This window comes from Zonotrichia leucophrys, chromosome 2 (genome assembly GCF_028769735.1).
Source record: "Zonotrichia leucophrys gambelii isolate GWCS_2022_RI chromosome 2, RI_Zleu_2.0, whole genome shotgun sequence".
Classification (NCBI taxonomy): Eukaryota; Metazoa; Chordata; class Aves; order Passeriformes; family Passerellidae; genus Zonotrichia; species Zonotrichia leucophrys.
This window is the reverse complement of record NC_088171.1, coordinates 107,945,094-107,961,801: the sequence shown is the minus strand read 5'-3', so window position 1 is coordinate 107,961,801 and position 16,708 is coordinate 107,945,094. Positions and strand designations below refer to the sequence as shown.

The window sequence follows — 16,708 nt, the reverse complement described above, 5'->3', positions numbered from 1 at the left end:
TGGTATGAACAAAGCTTAATTAAAATATAATTGTCTTTAATCAATGCAGTATAATTAGAAATAGTGCTTAAGAGTTCATTTTAATGGCTGTTGGGCTGTTTGTATTCTTTAAATTAATATCTGGCTTATGAACAAAACTCAGCTCACTTCTCAAAAAGGCTCATTTGTTTTTCTCTAGTGATTTTTGTGTAGTTCCAAGGAAGCAGAACCAGTAAACCAGAAAATTGATAGGTGGTAAAAATGTCCTGTAATGCCTTCTAAACCCTTTGTGCTTCCAGCCTGTGGCACAACAGAATGGTCTGGTGTTAGCATCTACCTTAGGATACTGCAGGTCAGTCTCTTGCTCACAGTAAACTTTCCAGGTGACATTGGAAGTCACTGAAATCATTGTGTTTGTTTCTTTTTCATTACACACAGTCTAGTGCTTTTAATATTCAGTGAGTCTGTTCCTCCTATTTCTTGGAAATTTATTTAAGTGCTGGTCAGTCTCCTGTGGTTGGAGACTCAACAGGAATGGTCAACAGTACGTGCAGGTGGTGCATGTTGTTATTGAAGGTGTCCAGACTCTGAAGTATTTTAAATCAGTGTTTTTCTTTTTTTAACTTTCTTGCATTGTTAGACATGCACACAGCAGCAACACTGCCTGAGACCAGAGCTCTGTCTTGCTCAATATCCTAGCAGCAAAGTGAAACCTTCTCACGTTTCTTTCTCAAACTCCAGCAGTTTGTGTTTCAGAAACTTCCTGTGCCAGAGGTGGTTTTTGTTTGCTTATCAGCCCCAGAAGGATTTCCTGTCTCTGAGCTTGTTCAGTTGTCCCCTGAATCCATGTAAAGTTTTAGCATCTGTAACATCCCCTGGCAAAGAGTTCCTGAGTTTCCTTTCTCAGTTGCATGGAGAGCTGCTTCCTCATGTTTGTTTTCCACCTGCCATCTGCCTGCTTCATCTGATGCCCCCAGCCTTGTGTTACAATGGACAGCAAACAGTCAGTTGTGATTCACCCTTTCCATGTCACTCATGATTTTACAGATCCCTATCATATCTCCTCTGGATCATTGCTTTGCCAGGTTTCGTAGTTGTTGCTCCTTGTAAGCCAGTTATACTTTCAGTCCACCCTCTTTACTTCTTCTTCAGCTCTGTTACAAGAGTGGAAGGATCAGAATTGCAAATAATATTTAAGATGCAAGTGTGTGAATACGCAGAAGCACAATAGTTGCCTTTTAGTTTTTCTCTGGTGTTCAATTTGCTTTCTCTGCTGGTGAGCAGGAAGATGACATTTACAAAGAAGTTTTACCACCCCAAGATCTCATTCCTGGGTAGCAGTGTGCTTGTAACTCACTTCAGAGTCCACTACTTCTGAGTCTAAATTAAGATTTCCCCTAAAAGATTTCTAGCATCATTTTGTATGAATTTCACTTCAAATGTCATTTTATTATGAACCTACTCTCTTAGAAAGTTCTTTAGCCTCCATCATTTCTGCCCCAAATAACTTATTGTCATCCACAAACATTGTGTCTTTCCTGTTTGTTCCCTTTCTCAGGTGACTTCAGAATGGGCTGATCAATATCATCATGAGGATATCCTACATCGATATCCTCAACATGAGGCAGCAGGACTCCACTGGGGATTTTCTTCCACAGTGAAACTGACTGTCCTCTCTCATATTCCTATGCCGTTTCCTTTCTTTTCAACAGTTGCTTTTCCAAAACTGTGCAAAGGTGTTCACTCTAGTTCACTGCCTGCTAAGTTTCCTTAAGAAATCTTGTGAGAGATATTCTCAAATACCTTTTGGGAAGCCAAATAGATGATGTATCTGAATATTTTAAAAATTAAAAAAAAAAAAAAGAAAGAAAGAGTGCCAAACAATGCATGCCCTAAAAGAAAATAGCTGGTTGTCAAGTGAGTTGTTATTATTGTGCATCTGAACTATTCACTCATTTGTTACAAACCTGGGTGTTCTGATGCTCAGGGATCTGAAGCAGCTGGGCAGATAAGGACTCTGAGGATACGGAACTATAGGTTTATGCTGATCTACACATGAGCTTCCCAGATGGGGACTTCTCATTGCCCAGCCAGGTGTCTTGATCTGCACAGCTGATGTGGCTGCTCTGAGCTCATATGGTTGAGGCAATATGAGAATTTTTAGCTGAGTCAGGACTGTGATGTGTCTTGACCCCACAGTGCAGTTGCACTGGTGGCCAGCACATGCAAGGAGGAAAGCACATCCCTTCAGCTGCAGCAAGGGCTGGGCATGGGGAAGCTCAAATCAATCATAAAAGCAAACCTGAAGAAACATTGCTTGTCTGTAGCTTCTATAAAGGGGTATTTTTAGCTAAGATTATTTGGATCTTGAGTGTGTGTAGGTAGCTGCATGATGGCATAAGTTTTCCAGCAAAAAAATAGTGGTCACACTGGATTTGTAGAATTGGTCTAATCTCTTCTCAGAAATTATAATTAAAGATAAAGGGATTTTTTATAATTTTTTTCTGTCTTGCTTTCTCCTGTGATTGATGAGCCTAGCTTCCATTACTACAATAATTTGTTACTATGTTTAACCTAAGCTTGGTTCTATACAGTTGCAACCAGTGGTGTTTCTGTTTTAATGTGATTCTGAGAGCTATTTATCTGTAATCCATGGGACAAAAAGTACTGAAAGTAGGAACATACTGATATGCTTGTATGAAGAGAAGAAATATGAAGCTCTGAGCCATTTGCATCTCTGTTCTTCCAGAGTCTCTGACTGTACATCTAATTAACCAGCAATTTAAAAATATTAAACATTTCTTTCACACCCCCCCCCCCCCCCGCTAGCAACATCAATACGTAAAAGTAATTTTGCTGAAGATTTGCATCTCACATGCTTGCAACATTTGGACCTAGCCTTTATATTATAAACAAACCACAGTGTACAAATTACTTTAATTATAGCAATAGGTCAGTATGTTAGTGATGCCCAAAAGTTATGTGGGGGGTGGATGTTCAATTATCACATTTTCTTTTTAGATCCCTTGGAAGGCAGGAAATTCAGTTCTCTCAAACTGCTTTTTACCCTTCACTAAATATTTAAGCAATCACAATTTGTGTAGCTTTAGTCCAAAATAACTTCTAATTTGAAGATAATTTTTCCACATTTCATTTGTGTTTCTTTTCACATTCTTTAATCAGATTTCATATAAAGTATTATGTCCATTAGAACTAAATATTAATAATAAGCTAAACAGAAATATGCCTTTTTCCCTTAGTCTGTGGACATAAGTGAAGACCTTGTCCCTGCAGTTAGCAAGAAGTCATTGCCAAGTTGGTAGTCACATACAATATTGACTGTGTTCTCCTATCAGAAGAAAAGAGAAATGTTTCATTCTGAGTGTTCACTTCATTAGAAATCAGTAATGTACATGTGAATAAAGTCACCATATTATGGGATTGCATCTCTTAGTACTTGCTGAAGCTTACTTGGTCAGTAATTCTCATGCTGATTCATGTCAGGCTTGCAGAATTAACTGGAAAAGAATGCAGTTCACTAGGGAAGAATAAACAAGGTGGTTCTTTCAGTCATAGAAAACCATGTTGAATCACTTGGTGCAAAGGACTCTCTCAGAAATTTTTCCACCTTTGTAGCTGACACATTAATCTTGCCCTCAGTCTGGGGTATCATCAGAGCTGCCAGTCTTAGTACACACCCATGGTTTGCAACCAGGACTGGGTAGGCTTGTCTCTTAAATCAGTCTGCCAGTCATGAACACAGCTGCAATTTCAGCTGTGAATTCTGCCTCTCCCTGCAGTGCCTGGCATGGCACATCCTATGGAGAGATTGTTGTTTGAAGGCTGCAGTGTAAGTAGCAGTTGTTGGCTGTGTGGTCACGTTCTTCTCATAGGTCTCTGCAGAACTGCACCTGCACGTTTATGGATGCAAATTGTACCTCAGCAGCAGCTTTTGGTATGTACCTGTGGTCCTTTGCAAGCAGCAGCAGTATGTTTTGTGGGCAGAAATTGCTGGCATGTACAAAACCTGCAGGTGTGGTTTTAAAGCCTGTTTTACTCTCTGTGCCAGTAAAGGATGCGCTGTACCTGAGAGCATCTACTTAGACCCTGCCCGAGTGATCAAACTGATGCAGTGCAGCATTCATGCTTTTGGTATTGGGGTACTTTGCATTTTCTGGGTACAGAAAACCTTACCATACACCACCTTACTGCTGTTATTTTTTCAGTCTCTGCTTAATTAAAAAGAATCATTTAACTACGTTTTCACTGACATATGTTGAGTTCAGTTCTCACAAAGATCTCTCCATCTGAACTTGCTTCATCACCCCTGCTGCTTTCCACTTCTGAGCACTGCCAGTATCCTCACTGGTGTAGCAAGGATGGCACACAAAGGGAGGCACAACAGGCGTTCCTAAAGTGAGCAAAAGGCTCCTCCCAAGCAGAGCATGGTGCTGTTTGTAAGGCTTAGAGCATCAGGGTGTTTCACCTGCGAGCAAGGAGGCAGCTGCAATTATCCATAGTGGGTGCAATATATAGCCAGTGCTACACAGCTGCCCAAAGCTAGTGGCAGGGCAGATTGCAAGCCTAAGCTACAGGTTTGGCTTTAAAGACAACAAGCATAAAAGAGTATTTTTTTGGCATACTTTTAAATGTGCTCTCATATAGTCGTGGTGAATCCTTTACAGACTGGCCTTCTGAATTGATTTTAGGTTTCTGGGGAAGTGTTGTCATGGGATCTTGGTTAAATAATTGCTGACAGTTCTCTCTAACAGGAATCTTTTTTACTTCTGTGCATAAAGTATTGTATAATTTTTCTTTTCCCTGTCAACTCCCTGAATGATACTTTGAATTTTCTGATGTTCAGAGAACAACCTTGCATGTTTTTATATATCATTGCACTTTTCTTGTTGAGGATTGCTTGTGCACCATTATCAGCTATTCTTATAAGGAGCTCCTTAAAATATACTTTTTGTGAAAAAAAAAGCAAAAAAGTAAAAAAAAAAACCAAAAAACACAAAAATAAACAAAAAACCCAGAAAAACAGTACTAAGGTTGTATGAATAAAGTCAGATAAATATGTTATTTAGGGCTACAAACTATCTTTGCCTAAGAACGTTATTTCTTTATAACAATAAGAACTGAGGGTCCATAGTCTTTTCTTGTAGTGGAGAATCTGTTGGAAGAAGAGGTTTTACCATGCTCTAGACAACAAAAATTGATTCAAGTTACATTACTAAATAAGTAGCCTTGTTTGATAATATAATCTCCCTTGGTAATATTTAAGTAATGTAGTCATAAATGACAGGCATAAAAACTCTGCATCCTCTCATAATTTGCATTCACATGTTGGAAATTGATTATTTAGATTAATTGCTATTACCAAACTATAAATCCATTTGAGAACTGAATCTGTAGCAGTGGCTGAGCTTTCTGCCCTCTTTCTCCTTCCCCAAGTTCTTTTGAGTAGCACAAACCTGAATCCTTGTGCATCTTGGATTCATATTATGTTCTCAGTCATGGATGACCTTTTACAAATGACTTCCAATAGCTGCAGCTGAAGTCAACCACAAGATTTGGTCGTAAAAGGTCATATTCCAGTTATACAAAATGTAGATAAATTTGCACTCCCTGCAGCAACTGATTGCTGTAGGTTTTTGGTTTGTATCTGACCAATTTTAACTCAAAGCCATGCATTAGAAAAGGTTATGTTCTAGCTTTTGTTTCTTTTTGCCTTTCTCCACCTAATTTTCTTTCACTATTAAATTATTTGGTTCACAGTTATTTTCCAGTTGTTTAAGTTCTGTTTTGTAAGGTTCCTATTTCTCCTTTTCCTTTTTCCTCTCTCTTCTTTACTAGTGGATTAATTACAGATTATTCCCATAAATGTGAGCTGTGTCTTTCTGTTACTCTCAGGTTCTCACTGGGGAATATTCTACTTCTAACTGGAATTATTTCAGAGAAGTTGTTTGAGGCCATTCTACTAAGAGCATGCCTTAGAGTGTCGCATTTAGACCTTAAACAAAGAAACAGGGAAGATTTAAACAACTACAGTTTGTTTATGTAGGCATAATTCAGAATGAGTAGTAAATTAAAAGAATATTTGCTCTCATCACCACTGGTCACTTCCTGGCCTTATGTTGTACAGACAATTCATCTTCTTTTTATTTCTGAAATGCAGAAACTGTAGACTAAGGCTTCCCATGGTGACTTTGCTGTGGGACTCTACTTTGTAATTAGTGCCAAGAAGCTGGATTTTTCCATCCCTGTTTGGGCTTGCTGTGTACTTAACTTGCTTACACTACTGATTCACACTAGAGAAGCTCTGTAGCTCAGCTGTTTGTGGTGCAGTTATCCTGGCAGGTGAGTCAAAATAAGTTTTTCTGGGCTTGTGTGCTGCTTCCCATTGGTACTGATACCTTCATATGCTAATCCCGGGGTGTTCTAATTAAGATTATATCAGAATAGTGTGCTCCAGAGGTGGAGATCAACTTTTCTTGGCTACCAGTGAAAAACCAACAGCTGACCATGATGACAACCAGGATGATGATGACTCCATGAGGCTTTGCCTTGAGGTGGTTAATTGGACTGCAAATTTCAACTGTACTCATATTCCTCATCTGGACAAGGCCAACTATATGTCCTTAATATGAACAGAATGCAAGCAGGATCCAAAACCAAAGCCAGACTACTGCAATATTTCAGTCCACTGTGAGCCCAGTGCAAAGGTTCAGCTGCCTAAGAGCATAGCAGGGTGTATTAGAGAGAGTTGTATGCCCACAGCTTTATTTCTGTGTGGGGTCTGAGCATGTGGATTCAAGCTCCGGTTGCTCTCCATGCTCTTTTCTATCATGACAGCTCTTACTGTGATGTTCTTAGAGTAAAAAACCCAGACAGTTTTCCTTCGCTGGAAAAAAATCAGTCAATTATCCAAGGCCATGTTGGTTGGAGCTCTGAGCAGCCTGGTCAAGTGAAAGGTGTTCCTGCCCATGGCAGCAGGGTTAGCACTAGAAGATCTTTAAGATCTTTAAGGTCGCTTCCAACCCAAACCATTGTATGATTTTATGATCCTTCACAGAATGATGTACTAAGAACCTTGATACAGGAAACTGCAACAGATGGGCAGAAACAACTTCCTTTGTGTCAAAGCCTGAAAACTTTTTTTTTTTTTTTTGGAATACAACTGCATAAGCAATTGAGCTTGACATGGGAGCACAGTCAAAAAGGTATTTTAACAGATTATGTGACCTACCCTCCAGATTATCATAACATAAAGCAGTGTAAAACTTCATACATAACTAGCAACATGAAAGGGAAGACTTGTGGTTTGTATGAGTTCAGATGAAAAAGCAATGGCCCTCGCAGTGTGGGAACTGAGAATTTTTACCATTGGATTTGGATCACGTTGTGATAGGATTTCAAAAAATGCACCTACTAAGACATAATTAACTGGTCTTTGCTTGCCTATTACAGATGAATAGGAATGTGTGATTCGCTCCATTCCGTTCCTTTAAGAGTGCAGGAATGTGAAAAAAAAGTAGTGAAGCAGTTGGATAAAAAGAAAAAAACTTTTCAAAGCAATTGCATAGTGAGCTGTAAAACAAATTTGAAACAAACTACTCTTGTTGTTAGACACAGGATGAATGCCAAATAGGCATTGAAAATATGCACCATGTTCAGCTGGAAACCATCCAAATCGTGATATCAATATTGTGTTGATGTTACAACCAAATACACTGTCTGGCATGTTTCCACTATCTCAAATCTTCCATCCTTAAAGGAAAAATAGGACAAATTTTTGCTTTCCCTTTTCCCAGTTACAGAAAGCACAGCCTTCTAGAAGAAACCTGGCAAACAAGGCTGCTTACTAATTCCATTAGTGGGCATCTTGGCAATTCTGTCTCATTTGAAAATTTTCATCACTGCTGATGAGGCAGAGAGCAGGTAAAACTTCAAATTTTTAATTAATTTATGTTGTAACATCTCGTCACCCTAAGTACAGTTACACAATGTTAGTCAATGCAGGATTTGGTCCAGGAATGGATTTGAGTTTTACCCCCACCTCCTTTTTACACTCAACAGAATTAATGAATGAGAGTCCTTGGTCTTATTAAGACTAATGTTCCTTTGTCAGTCCAATTTTTTTTTTCCTTTGGGGTTCCTTCTTGTTATGACTTCGTTAGGTGGAAACTGAATGGTCTATGTTAATCAGCACAAGACATTTGGCTACTCAAGCTTTGGTAAATGTTTAGTTTCCCAGGGTCCTTTGAACCTCCCAGGGAACAGTTCTGCATCCTTATTAGAGACTGACAATTAAAGGTCTGTTTTCATATCAAAAGTAATCACGAAAAATTAGCCAGGGAGACCTTGGAATGCTGTGAGAGTTTCAGTATTTTGAGATGGCCAACTTTCCTTCATTTGCTTCAATCAGTATCAACTTGGGTTTCTTTTTATGTTTCCTTCTGCCAGGACAACTTATGAGTTGGCATTGTGACAACTGAGAAGGATTATGCAATACCATGAAGATGTGATTAATGTATTTTAGGCTACTGTAATCATATTCAGTTGCATAATTATCGTAGAGGTGCAACAGTAAGCTAAACTAGGTTTTGAAGGCAATGGTATAAATGAGCACTTTTGGTTTATTTAATTCCTTGTTAGAAGGAGGAGGAAATGATGTGCAGGTCTGCAAGAGCTGTGTTGCAGACTCCAGAGATTCTGCTGATAAAACGTAGGAAATGTATGGTTCTGCCCTAAATATTTTAATCTTTGTGTGCCTAGTTACAGGCTTTCACAGAAGATAATCTGTTAGTGTCACACCTTGTCTGTTAAAAGCCTGAAAAACAAATCTGAGTGTTTCTTCCCCAGGCTCTGATGCCATGGGAATTTGCTGCAGAAGTTTATCAAAAATGAGTGCTTTGATTTATTTACACATCTCAGAATCTGTGCTGGTAGATCAGGACTGCAGTAATCAAGGTGGGGCGGGTCACAATTTAATAGGTTGCATATGTGTTTAAGTCTAAAAACACAAAGTAAAAGATGAAATTGGTAGTGTTTATTTCACAAACTGGAAAAATAAAACTAAATTGGTATTAGAGCATCAAATTCCCTCTTCACAAATGATTATTTAGAAGTACCATTCCCACTTGAATGTTAAGTGAATATGGCTGGTCCAGATTATGCATATGGCAGTTTCAGAGCAAGGAGGAGGGTCCCCTCTGCCCCCTGAGATCTCCACACTATTCTCAGTCTTTCTGAAAACCCTCAGATACCTGGGAACAGAGAAACAGACTCAGCATTTCTGTTCATCCCCTTCCTTTCTGCCATGCCACAAATATAAGTAGAATTATCTGAAGACTTAAGGAAGCAAATTTTTATTCCAAAGCTTTTATTTTGACATTGATTATGGTTGCTCCGAGTATATAAAAATTTGGATTTGATTTTTGAAAGGAAAAAAAAAATCTTTTGTTGCTAGATCTTATAGCAGTCATGTCACATAAATTGGCAGATCTGTATACGTAAGGGACTTTTCTCTCTAATTAAATGCAGTAGTAATGTCTTGCCTTTTGAAATGAAACCTTTGTTTTTTTCATCTGCATACTTACAGAACAAACATGCTGTCAAAATCCTTAATGTATCCAACTATTTGAACGTAAAGAACAGCATCAAGCTGGTTTTTGTTCTATTGAAGTGTACTCATATTTCCAATCTGAATCTTTTGTACCTGGTGATCTTAATTATATTTGAGCTGGAAGTAGTTTAACATTAAAGGGAATTACAGCAGATTAATCTGTAAACCTGCACAAATATGCCATTCCTTTGTATGGAGGTAGGCAGGGTATGGAGTGCATAATTACGTGTTGTTCTCTGTGTAGACTGTGTGCATGAGGCTGAGGAGTTGGTGCTGCCATTCCTCGTGACAGCAGCAGATATGGCATGTTCTCATGTCTTGCAGCTGTCAATTACATTAGAAAACATACATTATTCCTCCCAGTAAGGTAATCTTTTAATCATGGACAACCAACCAAAACAACAAAAAAAAATTAAAAACCAACTTGCCCTGGAAACAGAAATTAGTATACTAATTAGTGTATGAACATACAGAGAATTCTTTTAAACAATGTTGTTGTAATTTTTTTTTCTAAAGTGATATAGCTTGAGGTCAACCCAAGAAGGGCATTTATCTCAACCAGTCACCAGCCATTACACTTTTTGCAACCAGAGAGCAAAAAAAATGCATAAAAATTAATTGGGAGAGGTATGTTTCTCCAGTCCTGATGCAAAAAAACATCACTGGGATCCAGTTGCAGCATTTTGGCCTCAGTTAGCATGGTAGGAAAGCACAGTGTCAGCCAACAAGAATCATGGTTCATACTGGTAAATACAACTTTCTAATCACAAAGTATCAGTTGTTTGTCTATGATTAAAACCTTTGGATTTGCTTGTGATTTTTAGCTCGGGTGGCAATGTTAAGGTCATTTGGGAACAGTTTGCAAGATGACAGGTAGAAAATTGAAGTTTCAGAAAAATATAGGAGAAGAGCAAGCTGCTCACAAGCAGTCTGAGTTGCAGAAGGAATGCTCTGGGACTGCGCTGGCTTCCTACTGGGCAGATTCCATGAGTTTTCAGGTGGCAGAAAATTCCCAGTTAGTCTGATGTTGTGGCATAAGCTGCTGCCTCATTGCAGTGGCTTGGGAAAACCTGTCAAAAATTTTAAATTTAGCATGTATATGTCTACCAGAAATGAAACTTCTTGCAAGTGTCAAGTATTACCTGCATTTCATGAGACTGATGCAGTTGCTGCCTGTAGGACTGGTGTTCTGACAGCTCTGGCTTTGTCAGTGTCCCATTGCGTCATGTCCTTTGAGTAAGGAGCACCCTCTCCAGTGGTGTTTTTGGAATCCTACTGGTGAATGTTGATGGGTTGATGCTCACCACAAATGACCTTCCTCAAAAGTGAGAGTGCCAAAAGTAAAACAAAGGTTTGCAACTTGTCATTATAAGATAATTCTGGGAATTTAAGGGAAAAAAAAATAAAAGGCAAACAAGAAACTCCTGAAACAGGACTAAGAAATTTCTGCCCACTTGCAATGGCCTTGTCCTGCCCTACAATCAGCCTCTGGCAGCTGGAAACTGAACCCCCTTTCAACACTGTAGGTGTCAGGTTTTTTTACTGCTTTTTGTGATGTTTCTTCTAAAGCAATAGTAAAATACACACCAGGACTTTGCAGATTTCCCCATGTAATGGTGCCAATATATTTCCACCCTGATTTGTAGTCTGTCTGTTATTACAGACCTTGGTCCCTTCTGAGCACAAGTGCTGACTCTGCCAAATGCACATAGTTGTTCTGTGATGAGGACAAGGATCATCTAGCGAATAAATGGAGAACTCAGTATTCAATTTAGTGGTGACCTTGAATTTGATCTCTCTTCTATCCTTAACAGCCCAACAGTCAATCTCTGTCCTGTTTAACCCATGTCATCATTGCTGTTCTATCATACAGCCACTTCTGCAACTGCCTTTTCCTTGATACTGTACATTTAAATCGCCAAAAGAAAGAAGAGAGAACAAGGAAAGAATTATCATAAATTCTTCTTAACCTTTTTCTTAGTAGTGTCAGGAATGGCTGCACAGGTCTTTCCCAGTCTTTCTGTTCTTTTTTTCTATATTTGTCTGAGGTAGAAACCACAAGTTTGATTGATAATGCAATTTGCATCTTGAGGCATCACTGGAAATACAATGGCATGAAAGGCTACTCTGGCAGAGCACACTTTTCCCTCAGGGCTGACTTTAGAAACTCATTGATGTCACTTCCTTCCTCAGTCAGCAAGTGAATTTTCACTAATTCTCAAGACCAGCTGTCCATGCTGTCAACAGAAAGTTATTAAAATTCCTTTAAAGTGAATCAAAATAGCCTAAAAACAAATGTACTGGGAAACAGGAAAGCATCAGTATTCAAAGTCCACAAACCTTTGAGCAAAATAGTGTTGATCTAACCAGAGATTTCAAACACTCTGCTTTCCTAGCAACTTGTATATCATTAGAGAATGCTAAAAACACACACCCCTTTAATCTTCTATTACCAACAATCTATTTGGCTAAAATATTTGTTACAAGAATAAATCTTATTTCTCCTAAAGATGAACTCAGTGAGCAAGGGAATACATTTTAAGAAGTGTCTCCTAAATGATAGTTCTGTGGAATTTTTTAAAAGCATAGTTTTTATATTTAGCAAATAAAAACACAACCCAAGCATGCAGGAAGTAATTATCATAAGAGACAATCTTATAATATAGCCTAAAGTAATCATCTTCATCGGAATAATCTATAATGCTTTCATTGAAAAGAGGAGTAGTCTCAGGGATGGGAAGGATCATTTTCCTTTAAGTAGAGTCTTTATACTGTATTTTAACACTTTAAATATTTTCACCTAATTTTAAAAATTCTATTTGTGCCACACTTATCAATATGGAAAAGTTTTGTTGAAATGGAGTATCCTTTCCAGGGCTGGAGGTGGCAGCCACCTGAGCTGGGCAGGCTCCCCTGACAGTTAATAGTGATACTGACAGCTTGGAAGTCCTGTCCTATCATTATTATTTTTAAAAACCCTCAGGGAGCACGTAGCCTAGCTGGATAGGCAAGTGTGAAATTCCTGGCTTTCCCCAATATGTGTGGTCAGTCTCCAGTAGCAAACTGATACCAGCTGCCCTTTTGACAACTAGTGCATGGGAGCAGTAAATGGAACAAATTACTGCCCCTTTTGGTCAAAAAGCAAAGAACAGATTTGAGGTGTCCTTGCTGCTAGAGTCCCAGACAGCGTAGAAAAGCAGTATTCTGTCTAGGTTTTGATTTTATCTCCAGGAGCACACTGAAGGACACGGCAGAAGAAGGCCAGAATAAGGAAACAAGACTATAATTCAGCTTGCCACTCTGTGGATAATATCAGGATAGAATTTCTCCCTGGGCCAGTTGGTGCTGAGCCTCAGTCTTGACACAGGCATTCAACTTTATTTTAAGGTAATGGCAGAAGTTGCTTTTCTCCTCCAGTGGTCACATCGCAAGTTGGATGCTACCAGTCTCTTGGTCACGTAGTACATCTTGCAACATTAAGAGGCTTCATACTACATGTTAGAAATTTTTTTCTCCCTTTTGAATATTTAAGTATTTTGTGGGGTTCCAGGTTAGCAAGATTGGCTACCTATCTCAATCTTCTTTCTATCACATCTCTTTTATAAGATTTAACTCCTTTATATTGTTTATTTTAGGTGCATTTCCATTTCAAACTGTCAAGTAATTTCTACATGTTAAATTCTGTTTCTTAATTATAGGTTTTGATTATTTTTTTATTAATTTACTGATTGTTGCTCTGCATGTCCCCTATCATATTGATTAGAATATATGCAAACTATTTTTTTTCTTTCCCTTTCAGAGTCTGGAAAAAAACTGCAACAAGAGACAATTAATCAGGTATTTGGACTTTTTTGTTAACTGAATTTTTCAGACAGTAGAGTTGTGGCAAGTAGAAATGAGAACTTCATGAGATACACTAATATTAGCAATACAGGTGTGCTAAGGAGCACGTGTCAGACAACTTCCTGTCTCTGCAGATGTGTTGAATTCACAAGAGTTGCCATCATTTTCATCTAAGATTTACCATTTAAGCAATTTAGCTCATTTACTTCCTGTGTTGGTGCTGAGGACAAAGCCCAGAGGTAATTTGTTCATTGGTATCAAATTTTGCAGCACAACATTATGCATTTTTTCCTTTCTGTTTGTTAGTATTCCTTTTAAAAGGCAGAAAGCTACTGATATAAATACCTGAACAACACATGTAAGCAGTGTATCTTAGTGTTTCTTAGGTTATTCCTGCCATGAATTTTCATTGAGACTACACTAAACTGTGACATTGCTTGCAGAGGTGTTTTCCATCCTGTCTTTATCACAGTATCAAGAGTAATTACTTATGAAAAAACCTTTATATATTGTAATTTGTCATTTCAACATCAGGAAAAGCATATAGGAACTAAACTGAAAAAAAATTTCTAACCAGAAAGAGAGGAGGAAACCCAGAGTTTGCTTTCCTCAGTGACATGCCCTTGTGGATTGAGAGAACCCAACTCCACAGAAGCAGTGTGCTTGCTTGTCATTCTCTGGCTTCTTGTCCTCTTGCTGAATGCTGGTGTCCAGATGGCATATAAATGGGCATCTGGATTGTTTGTGAGATTTATTTTGAAGTGCCGCTTAAAAGGCAGTCATTAAAATATTTGCAGTGCAGCAATTACCCTCCCTTTAGCCATCTTCCTTCTAAGCTATATATGGAGGCATCGCAGTAATTACATCACAGTTATCTGTGAACTGATCACCAAGGTGAAGGACTAACTTGACGGGGGACTGACCACCTAAAGCAGCCTGGTTTGGGTCTTACAGCAAGTCCCCTGCCATGGCAGAGCATGGCACAGATGCCAATGTGTCACTTCCAGTGGCCTGAGCTGGCACCACTCAGCACCAAGTAAACCCTTGCATGGCTGGACACTTATGGGAAGCCTGGTCCTGTGGCACAATGCAATATTCATAGTTTTTACAACATTCTTATTATTGAGAAACTGATGGATAGGTATCTAGTCCAGAACATGGCATTGCATAACCAAAGGAAATCTTTCACTTTTTAAAATAACTGTAGAAATATTTTGGAATTTAATGGGAGTTATGTGCTTTGACTGAGAGTTTATATCCTAGAACAAGTGTAATTAGTTTTTGTAACAGAAACTGCGTTTTAAAATTAGCCTGAAATCTCTTGCAAAGCCACTTTTGGGAGTCTCTGTTGACCAGAAGGGGGGGCACTTGTATTTTTAAACCACAACTTGAGGCAACGTTGGCAGTGTGTGAACGGTTGATTGGAGACCTAATTCTGCACATTTTCTGTGTTACAAAATCTGATCGGTGCATGCCATTGCCCTTTTCTGAGGAAGAATGTATTGTGATTAAAAAAAAAAAAAACAAAAACTTGCCACGTTTTCAAAGGGTGGATAATGTGCTGTAGTTTGTGTGGCCAGTCTTGGTATTTTCCTGCATGCCACTGTCTTGCCTTCATTGAATGGCTCACCTGCTCTGTCTCTCTGCAGTTAACCTAAGAGTATCTAATTTTGGAAGAATGCTATGTTGTCTTGATACGCTGAATGTACTAAATAAAGCTTTAAAAGTTGATTTGTGGACATGCCCATTTAAATGGCTACTACTTCAGCTGGTGATGTCCCATTCCAGCTGAATATCCTTTGGATTTCCAAGAAGAGTATTTCAGAACAGAAATCAATTTAATTTTCAAGTTTTTCATTTAGGACCCAATTACATAAGCACTTTATATTTGATTTGTACTTGTATTGATTCAACAAAAATATTTAAATTAGTGTTGATCATGATGGAATATTTGTAATTGGAGGATTCTTTTTATTTTCAATACTGAAGTTAAAATTTTATATGCAGGGTAAGATCCTTTAGTCCCCTTTAAGTTCAGTTCAGCAACAGTGAGTTAAACTGGCTGCCAGTAATTTAAGTGAGGGAGAAGCTTTCTGCAGAAGATGGATGATGTTACCACTTGACAGGAGCAGGAGTGCAAAGGGGCAAATAGCAGGAAATATCTTGTTGAGAGGTGAGTGAAACAGAGAGGGGATGGAGAAATGATAAAACTGCTGTCCCAGTGATCTGCTGGGTAAACCCTGACTGTCTGTGTTCATCTGGGACCTCTCTAATCTTGAAGACCACTGTGGTTTCTGTGTGGTTCTTAGCTCTTCTAAAGCCTAAGGAAAGTTTAGTGAAACAGGACATAGACAAAACACTAAGGGAGTATCTGCTTCCAGAAACCTTTCACTACAGTTGTCATCTTCATTAGCTTTTGTTCCCTTTAATCATAAGTCATCTGCTGGTTTTCCTCAAATACCATTTTTGTCATTTATGTATATAAATATGTATATTCATTTGACAGCTATGGTCATCTACCACCACCAGCCAGCCAGATGTAGCACACACACTGCCTTTCAATACCTGTTTTTAACTACCTTTGCAACTCCAAGGGTAAGTCCTGGCACCAATGTACAGCTGTTTACTGTAGCATATTAATGACAGCCGAGGAAAATGAAAGGAAGCAAGAAAAAAATCTTCTGTTTCTATGTAACAGTATTGGCAAAACAACACATTACAGACCACCAATCAAAATGTGTCTGGGGAAATCCTTTATGTTTCATCCTTAATGCTCATATTTGCATGTGTTGTCTTCTTAATATACACTCCTACATACAGTTGTGTCCAGTGCCTCAGTCTCTGAAGGAGTGACAACAATATGTGTTATTGCATTTAGAAGTTGAAGTTGCTTGCAGAGTCAGACTTTTGGCTTAAAATCTCAGCTGTGTTTTTGCTCAGACTTGAGCCTGTCCCTTCTGCAGTGATGCTGCAGGTCAGGTAGGGAGACCCCACAATATCTGTCCCCCTGTTTTGTCACTGAGGAGTTTTTTGTCAAGGCAGACTCTCTTGAAGTGGCACATCCCTCCCTCAGTCAGTGCTCTGTCAGGGAGTATTCTTCTTTCTGTATGTGGGGCTGCAAAGCAGGAACACAGAAAGGATAATGATGAGGCAATGTACTTGCTGGAGCTGGGGTTGGACCATGGATTACCACAGCTCTGACATACTGTCAGTATGTGCACACCTTGTACCAAAGAAAAGAAGTCAAAGATAACTCAA

The 16,708-nt window shown here is 38.7% G+C and overlaps 1 protein-coding gene across 9 annotated transcripts in view; it reads left to right on the top strand.

The window, feature by feature from the left end:
- Positions 1-16,708, top strand: part of CHST9 (carbohydrate sulfotransferase 9) — an 86,813-nt gene that overhangs the window by 56,607 nt on the left and 13,498 nt on the right. For 3 of the 9 annotated variants that reach the window (XM_064703494.1, XM_064703492.1, XM_064703493.1), the window contains one exon: positions 13,407-13,444. In XM_064703494.1, the coding sequence (XP_064559564.1) occupies positions 13,407-13,444 (38 nt within the window). Of the gene's footprint in view, positions 1-197; positions 332-7,790; positions 7,921-12,838; positions 12,995-13,406; positions 13,445-15,956; positions 16,046-16,708 lie in introns of those variants that run through there. The other 6 variants (XM_064703500.1, XM_064703497.1, XM_064703499.1 and 3 more) reach the window with 5 other exon arrangements.